The sequence below is a fragment of the Lepidochelys kempii genome, chromosome 16 (genome assembly GCF_965140285.1).
Source record: "Lepidochelys kempii isolate rLepKem1 chromosome 16, rLepKem1.hap1, whole genome shotgun sequence".
Classification (NCBI taxonomy): domain Eukaryota; kingdom Metazoa; phylum Chordata; order Testudines; family Cheloniidae; genus Lepidochelys; species Lepidochelys kempii.
Window position 1 is genome coordinate 19,241,006 of NC_136395.1, and position 17,225 is coordinate 19,258,230.

General features: G+C 48.9%; 2 protein-coding genes across 2 annotated transcripts in view; both read left to right on the forward strand.

Annotated features, from left to right (window-relative positions):
* The window catches only part of GFI1B (growth factor independent 1B transcriptional repressor), a 528,613-nt gene that overhangs the window by 203,936 nt on the left and 307,452 nt on the right, over positions 1 to 17,225 (forward strand). The gene's annotated exons all lie outside the window — the stretch shown is intronic.
* Positions 5,037 to 16,169, forward strand: BARHL1 (BarH like homeobox 1). Its single transcript, XM_073314257.2, has 4 exons — positions 5,037 to 5,344; positions 5,660 to 6,331; positions 10,799 to 11,021; positions 13,921 to 16,169. Exons 2-4 carry the CDS (start codon positions 5,872 to 5,874, stop codon positions 14,213 to 14,215), a joined length of 978 nt encoding a protein of 325 aa, XP_073170358.1. The 5' UTR covers positions 5,037 to 5,344; positions 5,660 to 5,871; the 3' UTR covers positions 14,216 to 16,169.

Consider the following 17,225-nt stretch of genomic DNA (forward strand, 5'->3'; position numbering starts at 1 on the left):
TTTTTTAAAAACCGGGCATGTTTAGTCTTGATGATTTCTCAAGGTCCCTTCCAGCCCTACATGTCTATGATTCTATGATTCTATGTTGATGGAGTAATGGAGAAAGCTTGCATTGCTTCTACTACACAGGTTATTGCTGTGGCTATGGATAAATAGGGATCCTCTGTTTCCAGTACAATTGATCTAACATAGTCCAAGGGAACTAGAATATAATAAATACAGTGTGTGGTCAAGGCACAGGCCTAGGAGTCAACTGACTGGGGTTCTAGTCCTGGATTTTCCACTGACTAGCAGTGAGACCTAGAACAAGTCATCTGGGGCCCAGGCCTGCGAAATGCTGAGTAATCTCAACATCTACTGATGTCAATGGGAAATGAAGGCAGTCCAGTAAGAGGTGCTCAGTACTTCATGGCATTACATGCTTAACTACCCTTCTATATGGCAAATCTAACTGAAGTCCACCTAACTCACAAAGGGAGGGTTGAGTACCACACTCATTGCTTGGAAAGTGCTTTGAGATCCTCAGATGGAAGAGGAATAAGAAGGGGAAAGTATATCATATCATATTATATTTATTATATTATTCTTCCATCCAGTGTTCAGTTCTTCTAAATATATTTCACGGCATTGGCTCCCCCAGTGCCAGATTCAGCTAGAAGGTAGAGCCAGTGAAAAGTCTAGATCCTACAAAAACTTAAGCACATGCCAACACTGATTAGTTTAATTGAAGTCAAATCCTAATTAATTAATACTCATTTGAAGTCAATAGGACTACTCACATGGGCAAAGTTAGGCATGTGTTCAAATCTTTGGGAGACTAAAACTGGCATAACATAACGTTCATTCTTTATGTATATTAATGCATTCATTATATTTATTTATTAATGATGTAGCACCCAGCAGATCTAGCAATAGACCAGGACTCCATTTTGTGATTGGTACTGTACAAACACATAACCAAAAGACAGTCCCTGCCCCACAGAATTTATTTACAGATAGTGCCATTTACCATCAAGTGACTGTTTAGTAGAAGGTTAAAGGAAAAGGTTCCAGACCCAGACATAAATATAATCCCTCATTTAGAAACCTTAGACACAACCTGCTCCAAAGAGCTTAAAATCAACTCTCCTCATTCCAGTGAGCCTGCAGAATACCCGATTTCCTAGTGTACTGTTTAAAAACTCTGAAAAGGATGAAAACAAATCTACAGGTAGTAATTTCCTCTCCAAAAATAATGAAGTTGAGATGACAGATTATGCTGGACCTTGAAAGACTCCTAGCCTGGGAACCTTACCAACGCATTTTAATGTTGATATTTTACCAGTAAATACAACCTGAGGCTCCAATTTCACAACTTTCCCTAGAATTAATTTCCTTCCCCCCCGCCCTAAACTGAGCGTTTATATTTGTGTATTAATTAATGGTATGCTGTTGTTAGCAACATTCGATTTCGAGCCCTTGGGGAATGGCTTTGTGACGTGCCCTGTCATATCTCAAAAGCCAATTGCCTACTGCATTGTCCTGACACCTGACCTGGCGCAAAACCAAAACTGCCTCCTAAATGGTGTTGGGTTTGGGCTGCTGGGGCGACCTCGCAGAGCCCGAGCTGGTCTCTGCCTAAGGGGGGATGAAGCGAGTGAGAAATAACCAGGGGAAAGTGAAAATGGCACAGCCCTGGAAGGGGCCGATTCGGTTTTCATTTCGTTCACTCTGGAGGCTGCGTGGTTTAGCTAAAGAATTAAGCCAAGAGGCGATTAGGATGTTTCTCATCAACCCGATCCAGTTAACGTGATCACTAATACAATCGGTTTAACCCGATTCTGTCTGGGGGAGGCTAAAGTCCTGGCTACTTATTGTGCCTGGATACTAGGCGACGGCGCCGTGGGAGGGATACCGTAACATAGCTAATAATGGAGGGTTACCCAGAAATACAAAGAGCTTTTATGATCCACTTCTGTCTCTTTCACCCGATTTTAAAATTCATAAAACCGGCCTCGTAGGTTGGACCCCATTGTTCTTATTTATTTTAAAATCCTGTCTCCTCGGGGCAGGTGGAATCCGGCGGAGACTGTCCCAAACTTGTGCTCTGCACCGTGTTAAAAAGGGCAAACGACTCAAAAACCACCTTCGGAGCCGCCAGTGAGAAAGCGATGGAGTCGGGGCTCTGATGAGGCCCTGACCTCTGCTAGGAGAGGCGCTGCCCGTTCCCAAACTTGTATCAACTCTAAACTCCCCCGGCAGAGAGATTTTTTGCAATGATCCAAGGGGTTGGGATGGAGCCAGACGCCTGACAGTCACCTGAAGTCTTTTCCTTGACTTTCTTGGGCTTTGGATCAGCCCCATTAATCTATGGGCGGTTCAAAAAGGCAACTTCAGGTGTCCGGTCAGAATTGAAGCGTGTCAGATAAAGGCCTAACCCCGCCACACACACCTTTGAAAGGACTTTGGGCTGAGTGACCGCAGCGTGGCCTGGCTCTGGTTGAAACGGAGCAAAGGCAGGAAGACTCCAATGGAATGAGAAGCCACTTAAAACAAGCCTCTTTATGGACTTTGCGCAGGGAGTACTAAAACTATCCAACCTTTCTGTTAAAAACGAGGGGGGAAAGAAATTAACCAGATTAACAACAAGATTTCCTTCAACGGAGGGCTTTCCTTTCCCTCCCGGCTGGTGTGCTGAGCCTGGCTGGGAGGGAGGAAACTGGGGAGGGGAAAAAAACAATAATTAAAGAGAGCATGTATGTATCCAAAATCCTGGAGGCTGTTGGCAGAGGAATCTCGATGTCAAGGTGGAGGCTAAAGGCAGCGGTTAGCCAGCCCCAGATCAGAACTCCATAGGCAAGCAGTTTGAAATAACAGCCCGGGGGAAGGAAGGGTTCAGTTACCTTCTCTCAGGAACTGGCGTAAGGTGCCTGGATTTTCGTTGACCATTTCACAGCATGCGTCAATTTCAGAGGTGGCAGGGGATGGCAGCATTGGGGCTGTGCTTAGTATTAACCTGGATCAGGGCTGAGCATCGCTGAAGCGACGTTAAACAGCACAGTTAAAAGGGGTAAGCCTCCGCCCCTGCAGGGGGAGGGTGCGCTAAGAATCGTCCCTAGATTTTGGTTTGTTTGTTCGGTTTTGTTCTTGAAAGCGGAGGAGAAGGAAAATCTTTAGCCTGGAAATGGGGAGAGCCTGTGCTGGGGGTGGGGGGCGGAGGACTAGGATCCAGGTCCGACCCAGAACTCCAGGAGCAAGTCCTGGAAGTGCTGGCAGAGTCTGCCCCTCTGCGACAGCTGGCAGCCGCATTCGGTCCTCTCTGGGGATAAGGAGCAACTTCTGCAGTCCCGAAGCTCGGTGCATTGCCCGCTTCCAAGCTGCTGGCCAAGGGGATCTTTGGAGGAGGGACAAGAGCCAGCAGCCGCCTGGATGGAAGGGGCGAAAGGAGAAGAAGAGGGAAATAAATAAAAAATGAGAAAGAGGGGGGGAAATATTTGTAAAAATAACAAAACTTTGTACAGACAGATCCACGCCGTTCCCTGCCTTTGTGGCGAGGGGCTGCTCAGAACTCAGTGTAACATGCAAAGCGGGGGCCCAAGACCCGTCAGAAACGACAAAAACTGCTACATATAAGTACCTGGATGAATGGACAGACAGACCGATTTGTCTACAAACCTGTTAAGGTGTATTCCTTGTAAAGGGGCTTGGAAGCTCTCCCAGTTGCATTGCCAGGGAGTAACTTGAATTAATTACAAACTCTGTCCCGAGTGGTATTGTGAGCCCTTAAACTAGAGACAGCGATTTACAGATCTTCGGAGATCTGGAGATTTTGATTTTTTTTAAGAGCTCCAAAATCTAAGAAAAAATCGTTCTCTTGGGGAAATAGGAAGGGAAATGGTTCCACAAAAGGGGTGGGGGGAACCCCTTCAGAGTTCTCACCTAAATGCATCCCCCTCCCCAGCCCCCGATCCTTTATTTCATCTGCATTTCTGGAAGTTTGAGAGGCTGGGGTAGAGCAGCTTCGCCTCCCCTGGACTGGAAGCTCGGGAAAGGAAAGAGTGCTCGGCCATGGAGATCATTTCTAGGTGTTTAATGAGCAGTGGGGTCCCATTCCCTCGTGGGGTTTTGTGGAAGGGTTTAGACGGGCAGAAAAAGCCAATCCAGCAAAATTCTTTAGCGTTGACAGTGATGAGAACCACACACGCACACCATTCTATCGATTGTTACATTCACTTCATGGTAGGGTAACACCTGCCTTTGTATGTTACTTCTTCCTACCTGATGGATCGGATAAGTATCTCATTAAAAGCCAGATAATCCTGATCCGGATCTGTTTCCTACTTTATTATTGTTTCCTCTTTCTGCGCTACCGCTCTCTATATATTGCCCATTGCTCGATTTACGAGTCTATTACTGGTGTGGCGTCATTTCCAACTTCTCAGTCTTTAGTGCTATCTTGTTTTAAAAAAAAACCATCAAAAGCAAATAAACATTTCGCTAGACAGAGCCCGGCAACGGAGCAAGAAAGTTTAAATTAAAAAAAAATGAAAATCGGTGTAAAGGAAAGAGGGTTTGACAAATGTACAGATAAATCACTAAAACTTTATCCTTGCCATTTAAAGAGGAGGGGGAGGAATTCTTACTACTCCTGTCTGGTCTTCAGTATTTAGAGCACATTTAACTCATTCGTCCGTGGGTTTTTGTTTTTAAACATGCAGAAAAACTTTCTCAGCGTGAGGGGAACTAATGATTCAGCTAATTGTGGAAGAAGCAAAAGTTAAAAAAAAAAAAAAAAAAAACCACAACCCCACACACATCAACCCAGACCTACCCCCTATCGGTAATAACCCCATTAAGAGCTTCATCAGCGGTGTAATGAAAGCAAACAGGGTGGAAATTGCCTGTAAACAGTTGGATCTGGGCTGTAATTAATTCAGTGTCTCTTTTAATCAAACTGAAAGGAGATCAGGTTCCTTAGTCAGTGTGTGACATCACCCCAAAAGCACCCCAGCCAATGAGAAGGGCGGATGCTCAGACACGTGGCCCTGGCACCTTAAAAAAAGAAGAAGACGACGAAGAAGAAACCCAAACTTAAGTGACACAAGTTGGTTTTTTTAAAGGGGAACGTGTCACCCGCGGAGCCCGCGGGTCGAGCCTGCCGCTGCCTCTGTCCACGGTGCTGAAACCGAGCCGCGCTCCGCCCGCCCCGTCCGCCGCCAGGAGGGCGGCCCGCCCGCCCCGACGCCATGGGTGCCGCCGCTCCCAGGCGCCCGCCCAGGCGCTCTCGGAGGTGCTGAAATCTCCATCCCGCCTCGCGTCGTGGGACCAGCCTGGCTATTGAGCGCCAAAGCAGGATCCGGCCGAGGTGCTGGCAGGGCACCCTTCCCCCCTTCCCCCCCCCCTCCCCCACCCCCACACATTGATTTTTGAATCATTAACTAGTTACGGCGCCGAAAACCCCGTTGGGTCGATTTCCCCCCCCCCTCCTCCTCCTCCTCCTCCTCCTCCCTGCGGGCGCCGGAGTTCAGCGCTGATAGATGTAGTGGGGAGGGGGGTGGGGGGTGGAGTTAGGATTAAATCGAGGGGGGGTCCCCCCCAAGCAAACTTTGACTTTTTAATCCTTTTTCTCTTCCTGTCTGTCTGTCTCTGTCTGTCTGTCTGTCTCTCCCCCTGGCCGCAGCTGGCTGGGATGCTGAAGCAGGAGAGCTGAGCCTTGGATCTAATGCACCGCGCCCCACGGGAATTGTTGGTCAACGGGCTCCCTGGACCCCACGCTGAACTCTGCCTTGCCCCAGCCCCACCCTCCCCCGCCAGGTCCGGACTGCCGGCCAATGTCCGCCTGAAAGGTGCCGGGTGCGAGCGATCGGCTGGGGCTGGGGGACGAGCCTGGCCATGGAAGGCTCCAACGGATTTGGGATCGACTCCATCCTGTCCCACAGAGCGGGGAGCCCGGCCGCGCCCCAAGGAGACCCGCTGATGGGGGAGTGCAGGTCCCCCCTGGAACTAAGCCCCGGCTCCGAAGTCAGCAGCGGGTGCCCGTCTCCCCACTCGCCAGGGAAGGAATGCCTGGAGGCGGCGGCTCCCAGGCAAGGGGTGGCCGTGGGCTTGGAATCTCACCTCCAGCCGGGGCAGAGCTCGGCGCCTTCCCAGTCCAGAACAGTGACCTCGTCTTTCCTAATCAGGGACATCCTCGCCGATTGCAAGCCCCTGGCAGCCTGCGCGCCTTACTCTAGCACCAATGGACAGAGCGGCCCGGAGCCGGCGGGGCGAATCCCGGCCAAACCCGGGGAGGACTTTAGAGAGAAAATGGACAAAAGTAGCAGCAACGCCTCGTCGGACTCGGAGTACAAAGGTAAGAGCCGAGGGGAGGCGAGAGCCCGAGCTACTGACCAGCTGCCCCCAGCCAGCGATTGGATTGCTTTCAAAACATCCCTCCAGCCTTTCTTTTCACTCCTCGCTCTGCTGTGAAGGCATTTTAAAGAGCTTGACATTTCCTGCACTCCCCCTTCCCATCCAAGAAAGCGCTGGTCCTCTGTCTCTGGGAAGAGAATTGGGGATGGTGGGGTGATTTTGGGTCCCTGTTATTTCTTGGGGGTGGGGGTGAATCTTGATTTGCTATTGAGCCCATAGGTTGTGTCTGGGAGGAAGCTGATTCTTTACACCTCCCGTCGACAGTCCAGCAATCAGGAATAAATAATGAAAACTTCACAAAGCTTGAGTTTAAAACAATCAGGTCGAACTTTAAATAGTGGGGTCAGGAGGGGGATGGGGGGATTTATAGCATCGGATTGAGGAATATAAAGATCACTTGGGGAGAAAAAATACAAATGAATACGCTCCTTCGATTAAACCCGCAGAATTTCCTTGCCCCTGTAAAGATCTGAATAATTATGAATCACAAGAGTGGTATGTGCCCCAGAACTCAATTAATATATTTTATTTTAGCAATTTCATTCTGCATTTTCGGGAGGTAATTGGCTAATCCATCACGCATAGAGAATTAACCTTTAGACTCTTGGAATTTTGCTTCCGAGCTATTTCCAGATTAGAAGAGCCCAAAAAGAAATGGTTGCCCAGCAAGTTAGATTTGTCCGTCGCTTTTAGACACGGGGGAAAGCTGTGCGAGTTTTTAAAAATAAGGTATTGTTTAAGTAACGTCAGGTGATCAGAATTAATTTCACTCCAGTCCGTTCGAGAAGGATCAGCTCTATTACCAAGCTATACAAATGTGGGTAAGCTCCATCATGAAAGGAGGAAGAGGTTCTTCTCATCCTAGTTCGTGAAAAACCCTGGCAGGAGACTGGGATTTTAACTTCACGTTTTTGAGAGGGACATTCTATAACCCCGGTGGGTTGTTGGGTTTTTTCCCGTCTGTGTCTGATTGTGGTGTATCCTTGCAAGTGTATTCGGTCTCTCGCACTTTCTTTTAAAACTTTTAACATGGAAACATTACAGATCGCTAGTTCTAACCTCTGCACAAAGTCCACAAGGGATACAATCATTTTAAAGGGGCCGTTTGAAGTCTGCGCCGCTCGGATGCAATAATGCATCAGGCAGAATTAAGGTTTCTGCTGCAAACATTCCTAATTTCTGCATATTGTATTTATGGGTGACTGAAAGAAAGATTGAGGAATGTGGTAAAATAGGCCTGAATTTCCTTGGAAGAAGAGAACTTTGATCTTCTCTGCTTGGCTGCTTATTTATTTGTATCTTTCTTAATAATGTTTTACCTACTGGCCTCACGATTTTAATTATAATTAATTCCCATCCTCTATTTTACAGCAGATAAAAAACCCCAACAGCAACAACTAAATATTAAATTCATTCATGGGGAAGTAAGGGAAACGTGCCTCTTTAAAAATATAGTTTAGGTAGCAAACTATTTGCCAAGCAGATTTTGGAAACTTTCTGAATATGCCCGAATGAAGCTGCATTTTATATTCTCATTCCTCTCACAATAAGCAGAAGTGAAATGTATCTGGCTGGGGAGGAATAGAAATTGACTCCGGTCTTTTGAAGGAAGGTGATCAAATGGAAGTCAACATTACGAGCTTTTTTGTTTCTTTATTTTTAAATCCTGTCTCTCTTTTCAAAACTGCCAAGCTGGGAAAGAAACTAGGTAGAAAAAGAAATGCACGCTTGTATCTCCCCTCAAGCAAAAAATATAAACTATATATGTCGATCTGATCCTCAACAGGAAATTTTTCAAACCAGTTTTTACCATGAAAGATTTCTTGTCAAAGCCATGCACAGCCAGGCTGCCCGCAAGTGGGAGCTGACAAATTCCATTTCATAGTAATCGATTAAATAATATATAATAATGAATAATAATAATAAAATTAATAAAAGGCAACTAGCAGTAACCAGCCCTTCCCCAGTGCAAGGCGGAGTCCGCAGTCAAAGACAGCTTTCCCCTTCCCTATCAGGAGAAACTCGTAGCTTGTGTGTTTCCATTCGAATAAAATACAGCGGAACGGAAAACCATTTCATGCATCGAATGGTAACAAGCAACTAGTTGTTTAATTGTTTAAAAATATAAGGCCCAGACCCAAAGATAGGGCCCCTTCCTCCGTGTTGAAGCCACTCGTTCCCATTGATGTAAATAACCCTGAGCGCCCGATTGCTTTACGGACAGAGTCTCCCGAGTTCAATGGGAGGGTTGTTTAAAACGTGCTGGCACACAAGGATTTCGGGATTGAGCCCAGATGAAAAATAAACGCTTCCCATGAGTTTCTATGCAGCCAAAACATTAACTTTTTTTAAGTGGGGGGGGGACCCTGATATGTACAAGAAAAACTCCCTTAATAATTGAGCGAGCTTTTCAAAGCAATAGCTTTTAAGGGAGGTGTTTTATTTTATTTTATTTCCGCACCTCATCTAAATACTGGGCTAAACATATTTTCCAGCTGTGTTGACTAGTCGTAGAGCAAATCAGAGAAACTCTTTTGTGTTCAGTTGGACTGAAATCCAAAGGGAAGTTCAGTGGCTAAACAGGGATTCTGGGAATCCGGGAGAACAATCCATTCCAAACTCAGTCATTTCTCTCTCTCTCTTTCCCAATTAACTTTTTTGAGAAGTCCAAACTTTAATAATGTTTAAGTGTTTGGCTCAAATCATGTTTCTCAAATTCCAATGGCCGTCTAAGGAAATGCAGCTACATCTGCAATAACTTTAATGGCCAATCAAATAATCCCCAAAGTTTCTCCCCGATCGCTTCACCCTGAGACCTGAAATAAACATCGTGAAGATTCCGTTGAAAGGGTGTTTCCCAAACTATCCTCTTTGCAGAAGTCACAGGCTACTGGTTCCACCGGCCCCTATTTGATTTTATTTTATTTTTGGAGGGGGAGAAGATGGGGGTGGGTGGGTGTTTGTTTCGCCATTAAATGAAACAGAATCTCATGTTTAAGAGCTATTCAGCGGGTTTGTCTCTATCTGGTCTGCTAGATTCTGGATTTCTGGTTGAAGGGTTTCGTTCCCTGGTGGCTCAATTAACCGGATTATTGTCTTCCTACAGAGAGAAATCAACTCGCATTCAACTACAGCCCTGTCACTTCTAAAACCTTTCACAATGAAATTTACCATAAACCCCTGTAAAAACCTAATGCAGCCAATTTATATAAACTGAAGCTTTTTGTTACATAATCTCTTTCAGGAGGGGGAAAAACAGAGCTTTTCTTGCTTAGATTTTCCAATCTCGTACAGATGTTTTCGGGTGTAAATCATTCTTTCTAGCCATCAGCGTCTGTGTAATATATTGATCTGCTTGTGTGTATATTATAGACACACAGAGACTTTCCTGCGTTAATGAACCATCAATAAAACCTCTCATTAGGCATTTTAAAAGTTAAATCATGGCAAAAGCCTGGCCTCACAGCACCACTTCTCAAATGTTTCCTTCTACCCGTTTAAGGGTTCCATTTGTCTTATGCCTGTGCGCCGTATGCCCTACTCAGAGATATACGCATTTCTTTACAGCATATTAACAATCATTTGTCAGTGAAAAGTGGCTCTTTTTAAGCATTACATGAATTAAAAAGTAGGCCATGCTAACAAGCCCCCCACTAACACCAAATCCGCAGCTCCACAACTTTATGGTCAGCAAATCCAGATCCTCCCCCCCACACACACACACACTTGATTTTTCCTGTACAAACATCAACCGATCCATCATTGCAAAAGCATTGGTCGGGTTGACTGGGGTAAACCTAGAGGAGATGGGGAAACTCCCTTGTCAGGCATGACACCGGAGGAGGAAATGTAAAGGGACTCAATCAAAGAGCTCGCAGAATTATATATATTTTTTAAATGAGGATTTCTACTAAAAGACAAAATACGGGTCAATCCTGGGTGTATCCTATACATACTCTGGATATATTAGCCTTTTCCCCAGGAATTCATTCGCTCTCTCTCTCTCTCTCTTTGAACTGCATCTCTGGTATTCAAACGAAACATGGACCATTGGCTACTATTCTCATATCCGGTCATGCCCAGCATTTGCTCTTATTTTTCCAACTTCTTCTGCATTACCCTCCTTCCGAGCGGCATGACATTTGAATCCCATCACCAACCTCACAGAGCCAAAAGGCAGCCGTGATCAGAGAACACCAGGGCCTAGGAGAGAAGGCAAAAAACTCAGGGCAAACTCGCCCGCTTGCATTTGCAAAACAATAGCCGGGCAGGGTGTGTGCGTGTGATACTTATTTCTTTCTCTGCCTGAGCCTCTCTGTTCCTGCTGTTGCAAGGAAGCGACCCAGAGCCGCTTTGCATCACCTCTCTTTCTGCCCTGACACGATGTGCATTCTTTCTCCCCCTCTAGTGAAAGAAGAAGGGGACCGAGAAATCTCCAGCTCCAGGGACAGCCCCCCGGTGAGGCTGAAAAAGCCGCGCAAAGCCCGCACCGCCTTCACCGATCACCAGCTCGCCCAGCTGGAGCGGAGCTTTGAGAGGCAGAAATACCTGAGTGTGCAGGACAGGATGGAGCTGGCGGCCTCCCTCAACCTCACTGACACCCAAGTGAAAACGTGGTACCAGAACAGAAGGTAAAAACAGCACAGCGCAAATCTCCCTGATTCCCACCCCCCACCCCGGACCCAGGGGAGTTCCGGGGGCAGCCTCTGGGCCCACAGCATCTTCCGCAGAGATGCACTAAACAGGCTTTCCCCAAGACACCAACTAGGAAGTGGCTTTGAAGCGAGTCCCTGAAAGCCGCCAGGTTTCCCAGCGCGTCCGAAGGGCGGGGGTTTGAAGGGCGGGGGCCCAGGTAGCTGGGGTGCCAGGTCCCGGGCTGGAGCGGGCTGAGCGGGGACCAGAGGCTGCGGCGCGGTTTTATCTGGCAAAAGTAAAAAGACTGGGTCTGAATGCAGGCTGCAAAGGCCAGGCCCGAGGGGATGGGCGGCTGAAAGCGGCCCGCTGCTTGCCGCGGAGTGGCAATGCTCAGCGGGGATTTGCGAACCATAGCCACCACAGGAAGACAGACAGCCCCTTATCTCTAAAACCAAACCTCCCCGAGCGGGAGCCCAGGAAATCCGCCCCTGTACCAACCAGCAGCCCGGCTGGGCGCCAAGGAAAGCGGGCGCGGGGGGGGGGCGGGTGGCATGGACCAGGATCGGGCCCGACCCCGCCGCAGAAGGCGGCAGTTTGGCCACCCCAAGCTCGGACGCCGCTCCTAGAACGGGCTCTTCATAAAATCACAATGAAAAACGCAAGCCCTGGAAGACCTGCCTCCAAACCCCAGCAGAGTGGATACCTGGGTGGGGGTGCAATGGGTGAAAGCAGAACCCGCCCCCATACAAAGGCTGGGGAACAAGGGATGAAGATGAGCCACCCAGCCATGGGCACACGGGGCTGGAAAGGCAGAGAGCAGCCCCTGGCTCCTTCCACACCGGGCCTTGCCGCGGTCTAGCGAAGCAACACGTGTCTTCCTCGTCTCCTTTTAATAGTCACTGGCTTAAAAAACAAAACACCAGCAGCAATGCCCCCCCCCCTCCGTGCTATCCGTGTGGATCTCCTATTCCCAGCCCCCCCCCCCATCCAGGTAACAGGAAGCCCCCACCCCACCCCAGCAACCGTTCAGGAAAAAGGAAGAAATGTCCTTTTCGATAAACACAACAGCATAACACATCGGCCCATTAATAATAAATCCCGGGCATCCATAATTAACGCCAGTTACAGTAATTACACAATTATGATGATGATGAATAATTTAAGGATGGAAATGGGCCTAGCGCGTCAGCGACAGGCTCGGCTGATCCCCGGCCGCCTGCCCCGACGTGCATCCCGGGGCTCTGACCCCTGCTCCGGCCATTGTCTGGAGAACGATTGTCATCGCAACAAAAGGAGCAGCAAACACGTCTGGCTTCCAGCACGACCCGCTGCCCAGTAAAGTTCACCCTGTTTCTGGGCGCGGGGGCGGCTCTGGTCTGACATTCGGAGGACGCAAAATAAAATCGCCCAGCTAGGAGGCTGCTCCTTGGGGTAGTTTATTCTCTCTCTTTCCCACCCCCAGAGAGAAAGCGATGTGGGTATTTCTCAGGTCGGGTCTGATCAATGCTTTAATATTGCCATTTAGAAAGCGATCACAACATTTCGCTTTTTTGCGGGGGGGGAAGGAACGGGAACAAATCTGGTGAGAGTTTAGTTTCCCCGTTTAGGGTTATTTATTTGGTTTCAACTAAACTCCTAAGGCCGCGATAAAAAATTCCAGGTGCTATTTCTCTCCCCAGATTTCCAAAAGGCCTTGTACGAATTCAGTCTTCCTTCTAGCTTCATCTGAAACCTGAACTTTTTAAACACCGGTTTAAATTTGGTTTAAGTGATTTTCTGGGGCTTGTGTGAACGTTTTAAGAACCCAGCGCACTGATTAGAAACCAACAAGAATCCAAATGTCTGAGAGGGCCGAACTCTTCAGGAGAGCGTGTGATTCTGTCTTAGCATGTGATCATCATATATGATCACATCAGACAGATAGAAAGATAATCACCTGCCTGAGCTGGCAAATTAGAGATGGATGTTTCCAATCACTGTAGATCAGCGTATGTGCAGTTACATGTTACCATGTGCTGTGATCACATATTATTATTAATTATTCTTACACACACAATATAGCAGAGAGTATGTCTGATGCCATTTGCCTGAGCTGAAAAAATATATTCAGGCAACTGGTATCAGACATACTATCTGATACGTTATATACTTGTGAGTGACTAATAAATAATAATACCTCTCTCATGATCACAACACGCAATAAAATATACACATTTTGCCCGGGGGGCATAGCTGGCATTGCACTGCTAACATACTATGCTATACGTGGGCTTGTACAAATAGTGGACAATTAATACTCTTGTCAATTTCCCCTCCCCCCCACACACACTTCACGTTAATATTCGCAAAGTTAACATCCAGAGAGTCCACCCGCGTTCCTGGCCGTCGGGGTAATAAATCGCTGCGGGAAGAGGATTTGGGTTCTGGAAACAAGCGTCAGCTCAATAAAAAGAACAGGAGGACTTGCGGCACCTTAGGGAGGAACACATTTATTTGAGCATCAGCTTTGGGGGGCTACAGCCCCCTTCATCGGCTGCATAGAATGGAACATGCAGATCAATGATTGTGTTGCCCTGCGGTTCAGCACAGGCGTGTGAGTGGGTGTGAAAGATTCCACAGCTTTCACCCGAGCTATATCAGGTGTGGGCGCTGCAAATCTCTCCCACCTGTGACTGCAGGAGGGGCTGCAGGGGTCTCCAGGGGCTTGGCTGCTCCTGAGAGAGCCGGGGCTGGAGCGTTGCAAACTCTGGAAGGGTGCTCAGGTTTCTTGCCCATGGAAGGCCGGCGGTTTGGCCACGTCCGCTCAGTCGGAGGAGTGGGGGTGCACCCCCGGGGCTGCTTTTCTGTCGCATGCTGGCTCTCTCCTGACCCGCGTATCTTGGCTTCCCTCCCCAGGACCAAGTGGAAGAGGCAGACAGCAGTGGGACTGGAGCTACTGGCAGAAGCTGGGAATTATTCAGCCCTCCAGCGAATGTTCCCATCTCCCTATTTCTACCCGCAGAGCTTGGTCTCCAACCTGGACCCCGGAGCGGCCCTCTATCTGTACCGGGGTCCCAGCGCCCCTCCCCCGGCTTTGCAGAGACCTTTGGTACCCCGGATCCTCATTCACGGACTGCAGGGGGGTAGCGAGCCGCCCCCACCTTTGCCCCCCCTGGCAGGCGTCCTCCCGCGAGCGGCTCAACCGCGGTGAAGCGCCGAGTTCGCAGCAAAGCCCGCTGCCAAGGAAGCCAAGAGGCCCCCTCTGCTCCCTTGCGTAGACCGCCCTGACCATCAGAAACTGTACCCCGAGCCTGGGGGGGGGGAGAGAGGCGGGCCGGATCCTTGGCACTTCAACCCCCGCCTAGCCACCTCACAAAACCATCGTTCACCCTAACGGAGCAAGAGGAAGCTGGAAAGGAAAAAACACATCAAAGGAACATCTCGCGCGCTCTTTCGATGCGGTTGGTGATCCGCGCTGCCTAACCTGGAAGGGGGTGAGCGATCGCCTGCCTAGCAATGGAGAAAGGGAACCTAACAAACGACAACTCCAACTTCCTGGAAAGCATCTGTTCAACTCTGGGGTGGGCGGGAGACACGGAGGAGCTAGGAGGAAACACACAAATAGACAAATCTTTTGTGATCGCCCAGACACAGACGATTCCGAAAGACCTTTCAATACTGAAAAATATCCTCCTTAAAAACATTGAGGGGATATAATTCCCCCCTCCCGCGCACACGCACAACACAGATTTTTTCCGGCTTCACCCCCCCCCCCCCGCCCTTCTCTTTTTGCCCATTGAGGCCTTTCTGCCCCTTCCCCCGCTTTCTAGCACTAAACTTTGCCACACACACAAAGGAGACTTGTTTCAGAGTAGCAGCCCTGTTAGTCTGTATCCCCAAAAAGAACAGGAGGACTTGTGGCACCTTAGAGACTAACCAATTTATTTGAGCATGAGCTTTCCTGAGCTACAGCTCACTTGGTGGGATGCATGCCGTGGAAAATACAGTGGGGAGATTTATATACACAGAGAACACGAAACAATGGGTGTTCATAAATTGGTTAGTCTCTCAAGTGCCACAAGTTCTCCTTTTCTTTTTTAAAGGAGACTTGGGGACAGATAATACCCAAAGATCAAATAAGGAATCTCCACAAGCTGCAGAATTCAGAAGCGTTCCCCTTTCAGACGGAGTTAGTTTGAAGAGAGGAACCGAATTAATCTGCTAAATAAGCCTTTTTAAAAAAAAAAAAAAAAAAGCCGTATTACGTTTTAAAGGATCAATAACAAGAGGAGGTTTAGGATTCTGGGCGTAGGAGACACACCGTTAAACACATCTCAGGTTTTGTTTCCATTCAACGAATTCACTGCGTTCCAATTATGTACCGGCTTGAAGCTCTATTTCACCAGCAGGACCAGCCCCTGGCTAACTTCAGGCTGGAGTTTCCAGTTCCTTGCAGTTCCAAACACACTTCCTCGAAAGAAAGAAAGACAGACAGACAGACAGACAGACTTCCCTCATGCTAAACACGCGCCCGACTTCAGTGGTTTTTGCCTGAGCAAGGACTGGAGGATGAGGCAAAGGTAATTGCCAATAAACTAGCTCACCTGAGCATGGCTTCTCATTTTTGTTGGTTTGTTTGTTCCCAAGTATTAGCCATTCTCCTTTCTGCCATCCCCAGGCCGCGCTTTGCGATAGGGCATCCGTTCCTGGCCTTCGTAAGTAACAATTCTACTTGTGCAGAAATGGGGGTAGGTAGGCGGATGGCCCGCGTGTGCTGACATGAAACATACAACATCTGGACCCTCGTTAGATTCATAATGAACAGCTCGGAGCTCGCCCCATGGCACCGACCCATTGGGTCGCAGTATTACCTAGAGTAAGAGGAGCCCTTTCATGCTAACCCGAGAGTATGTAACTAAGAAAAAATTGTAAATACTTGTGTGCAAAATGTATATGAATTATTTATTTGTGAACCCCGAGGACGTATTTGTGTAAGTGATTCTTGTAAGTCTGTATTCCCGGGTTCTCCTGTCTGGACTTTGCAAGGAAAAGAAGCGAAGGAGAATGCGGCTTTAAAGAGATCAGAAAAGAAAAACAAAACAAAACTCTGGCTCGCCCTCTCTCTCTTTTTTTTTAAATGTGGAAATAAACTTCTTTACAAACAAGCAGATCCAGTCATTCGCGGCCTTTTTATGGTGTTTACTCTGGCTGATCAAAGAAGCCGAAGGGAAGGGGGTGGGGGAAGTTTCCACGATTCTCACCCACGGGCAAACGTATTTTGGCCACTCAAAGAGGGGGCCTGATTCTGCTGGGTTGTAACTCCACCCGCTCAAGAGAAGTCAATGCTGATTTACACACGTGTCTCAGAGAAAGGAGACTCATCCCTGACTGCCAGGGAGTCACTCCTGATTTCTACCCCTGGGAGAGGGGAATCAGGCCCTCTGATTCCAGAGCCACTCCCGATTTAGACTCCAGCAGGATCAGCCCCAGAGGAAACCCAAGCAGCGCCACAGTGCTGGCATGTGGGGAGCAGAGCCGGCAGCCCCCGCGATCCCTGGCAGCCCCCTTGTCCCGGCCCCTCGCACCTTGCGGGGTGGTGGGTGGAGGAGCCTTGGCGCAGGGCTAGCCGCGGTCCTGGTGAATTATTAACGCTAATCTTAAGTGTGTAATTGCCTAAGTGCTTTAAATGATCGCTTTGGAAAATGGATTGTTTCCACCCTTTAAAAGTGTCGCTCATCTGGCTGCAGCCAGCTAGCCCAGCAGCTGGTCACCGGGACAGGCTGAGAGCGGCTACCCGTCCCGGGGACCCGACAGATGGGCTGCGAGGCTTAGCCCTGGGCCGCCCCCCCGGCCAACCTGTGGGCCAGGCTCCTTGCACAACTCCCGTCTGAGCGCACGCTGCCCTTCCCGTGCGGGGGGGGACGGGGACGGGACCCTAGAGTGCAGCAGGTCCTAGCTCCCCGGCCATCCCCTCCCCCAACCCAGCTCTGCAAACTTCTCAGCACAGAGCCCAGGCCAAGTCTAGCGCCCATCACCTGTCACACCCCCCCCACCACTAACCACCCCAATGACCCCCGGCTGCAGCGTGGTGGGCCCCACGCCTTCCCCCGGCCGCTAGCACCGCGCCCCGGGGGGCGCCGTGATGGGACCCTACCTCGGGCAGGGCGAACTGCTGCTGATCAAAAACAACTAGCCCCTGACCAGCCCCTGCAGCAGGAGTG

Excerpts from the sequence above, each read along its gene's own strand:
- BARHL1 (XM_073314257.2), top strand. The coding sequence starts at position 5,872 with ATGGAAGGCTCCAACGGATTTGGGATCGACTCCATCCTGTCCCACAGA. Across the intron at positions 6,332-10,798 it reads GTCGGACTCGGAGTACAAAG|TGAAAGAAGAAGGGGACCGA; the intron begins GTAAGAGCCGAG and ends CTCCCCCTCTAG. Across the intron at positions 11,022-13,920 it reads ACGTGGTACCAGAACAGAAG|GACCAAGTGGAAGAGGCAGA; the intron begins GTAAAAACAGCA and ends TTCCCTCCCCAG.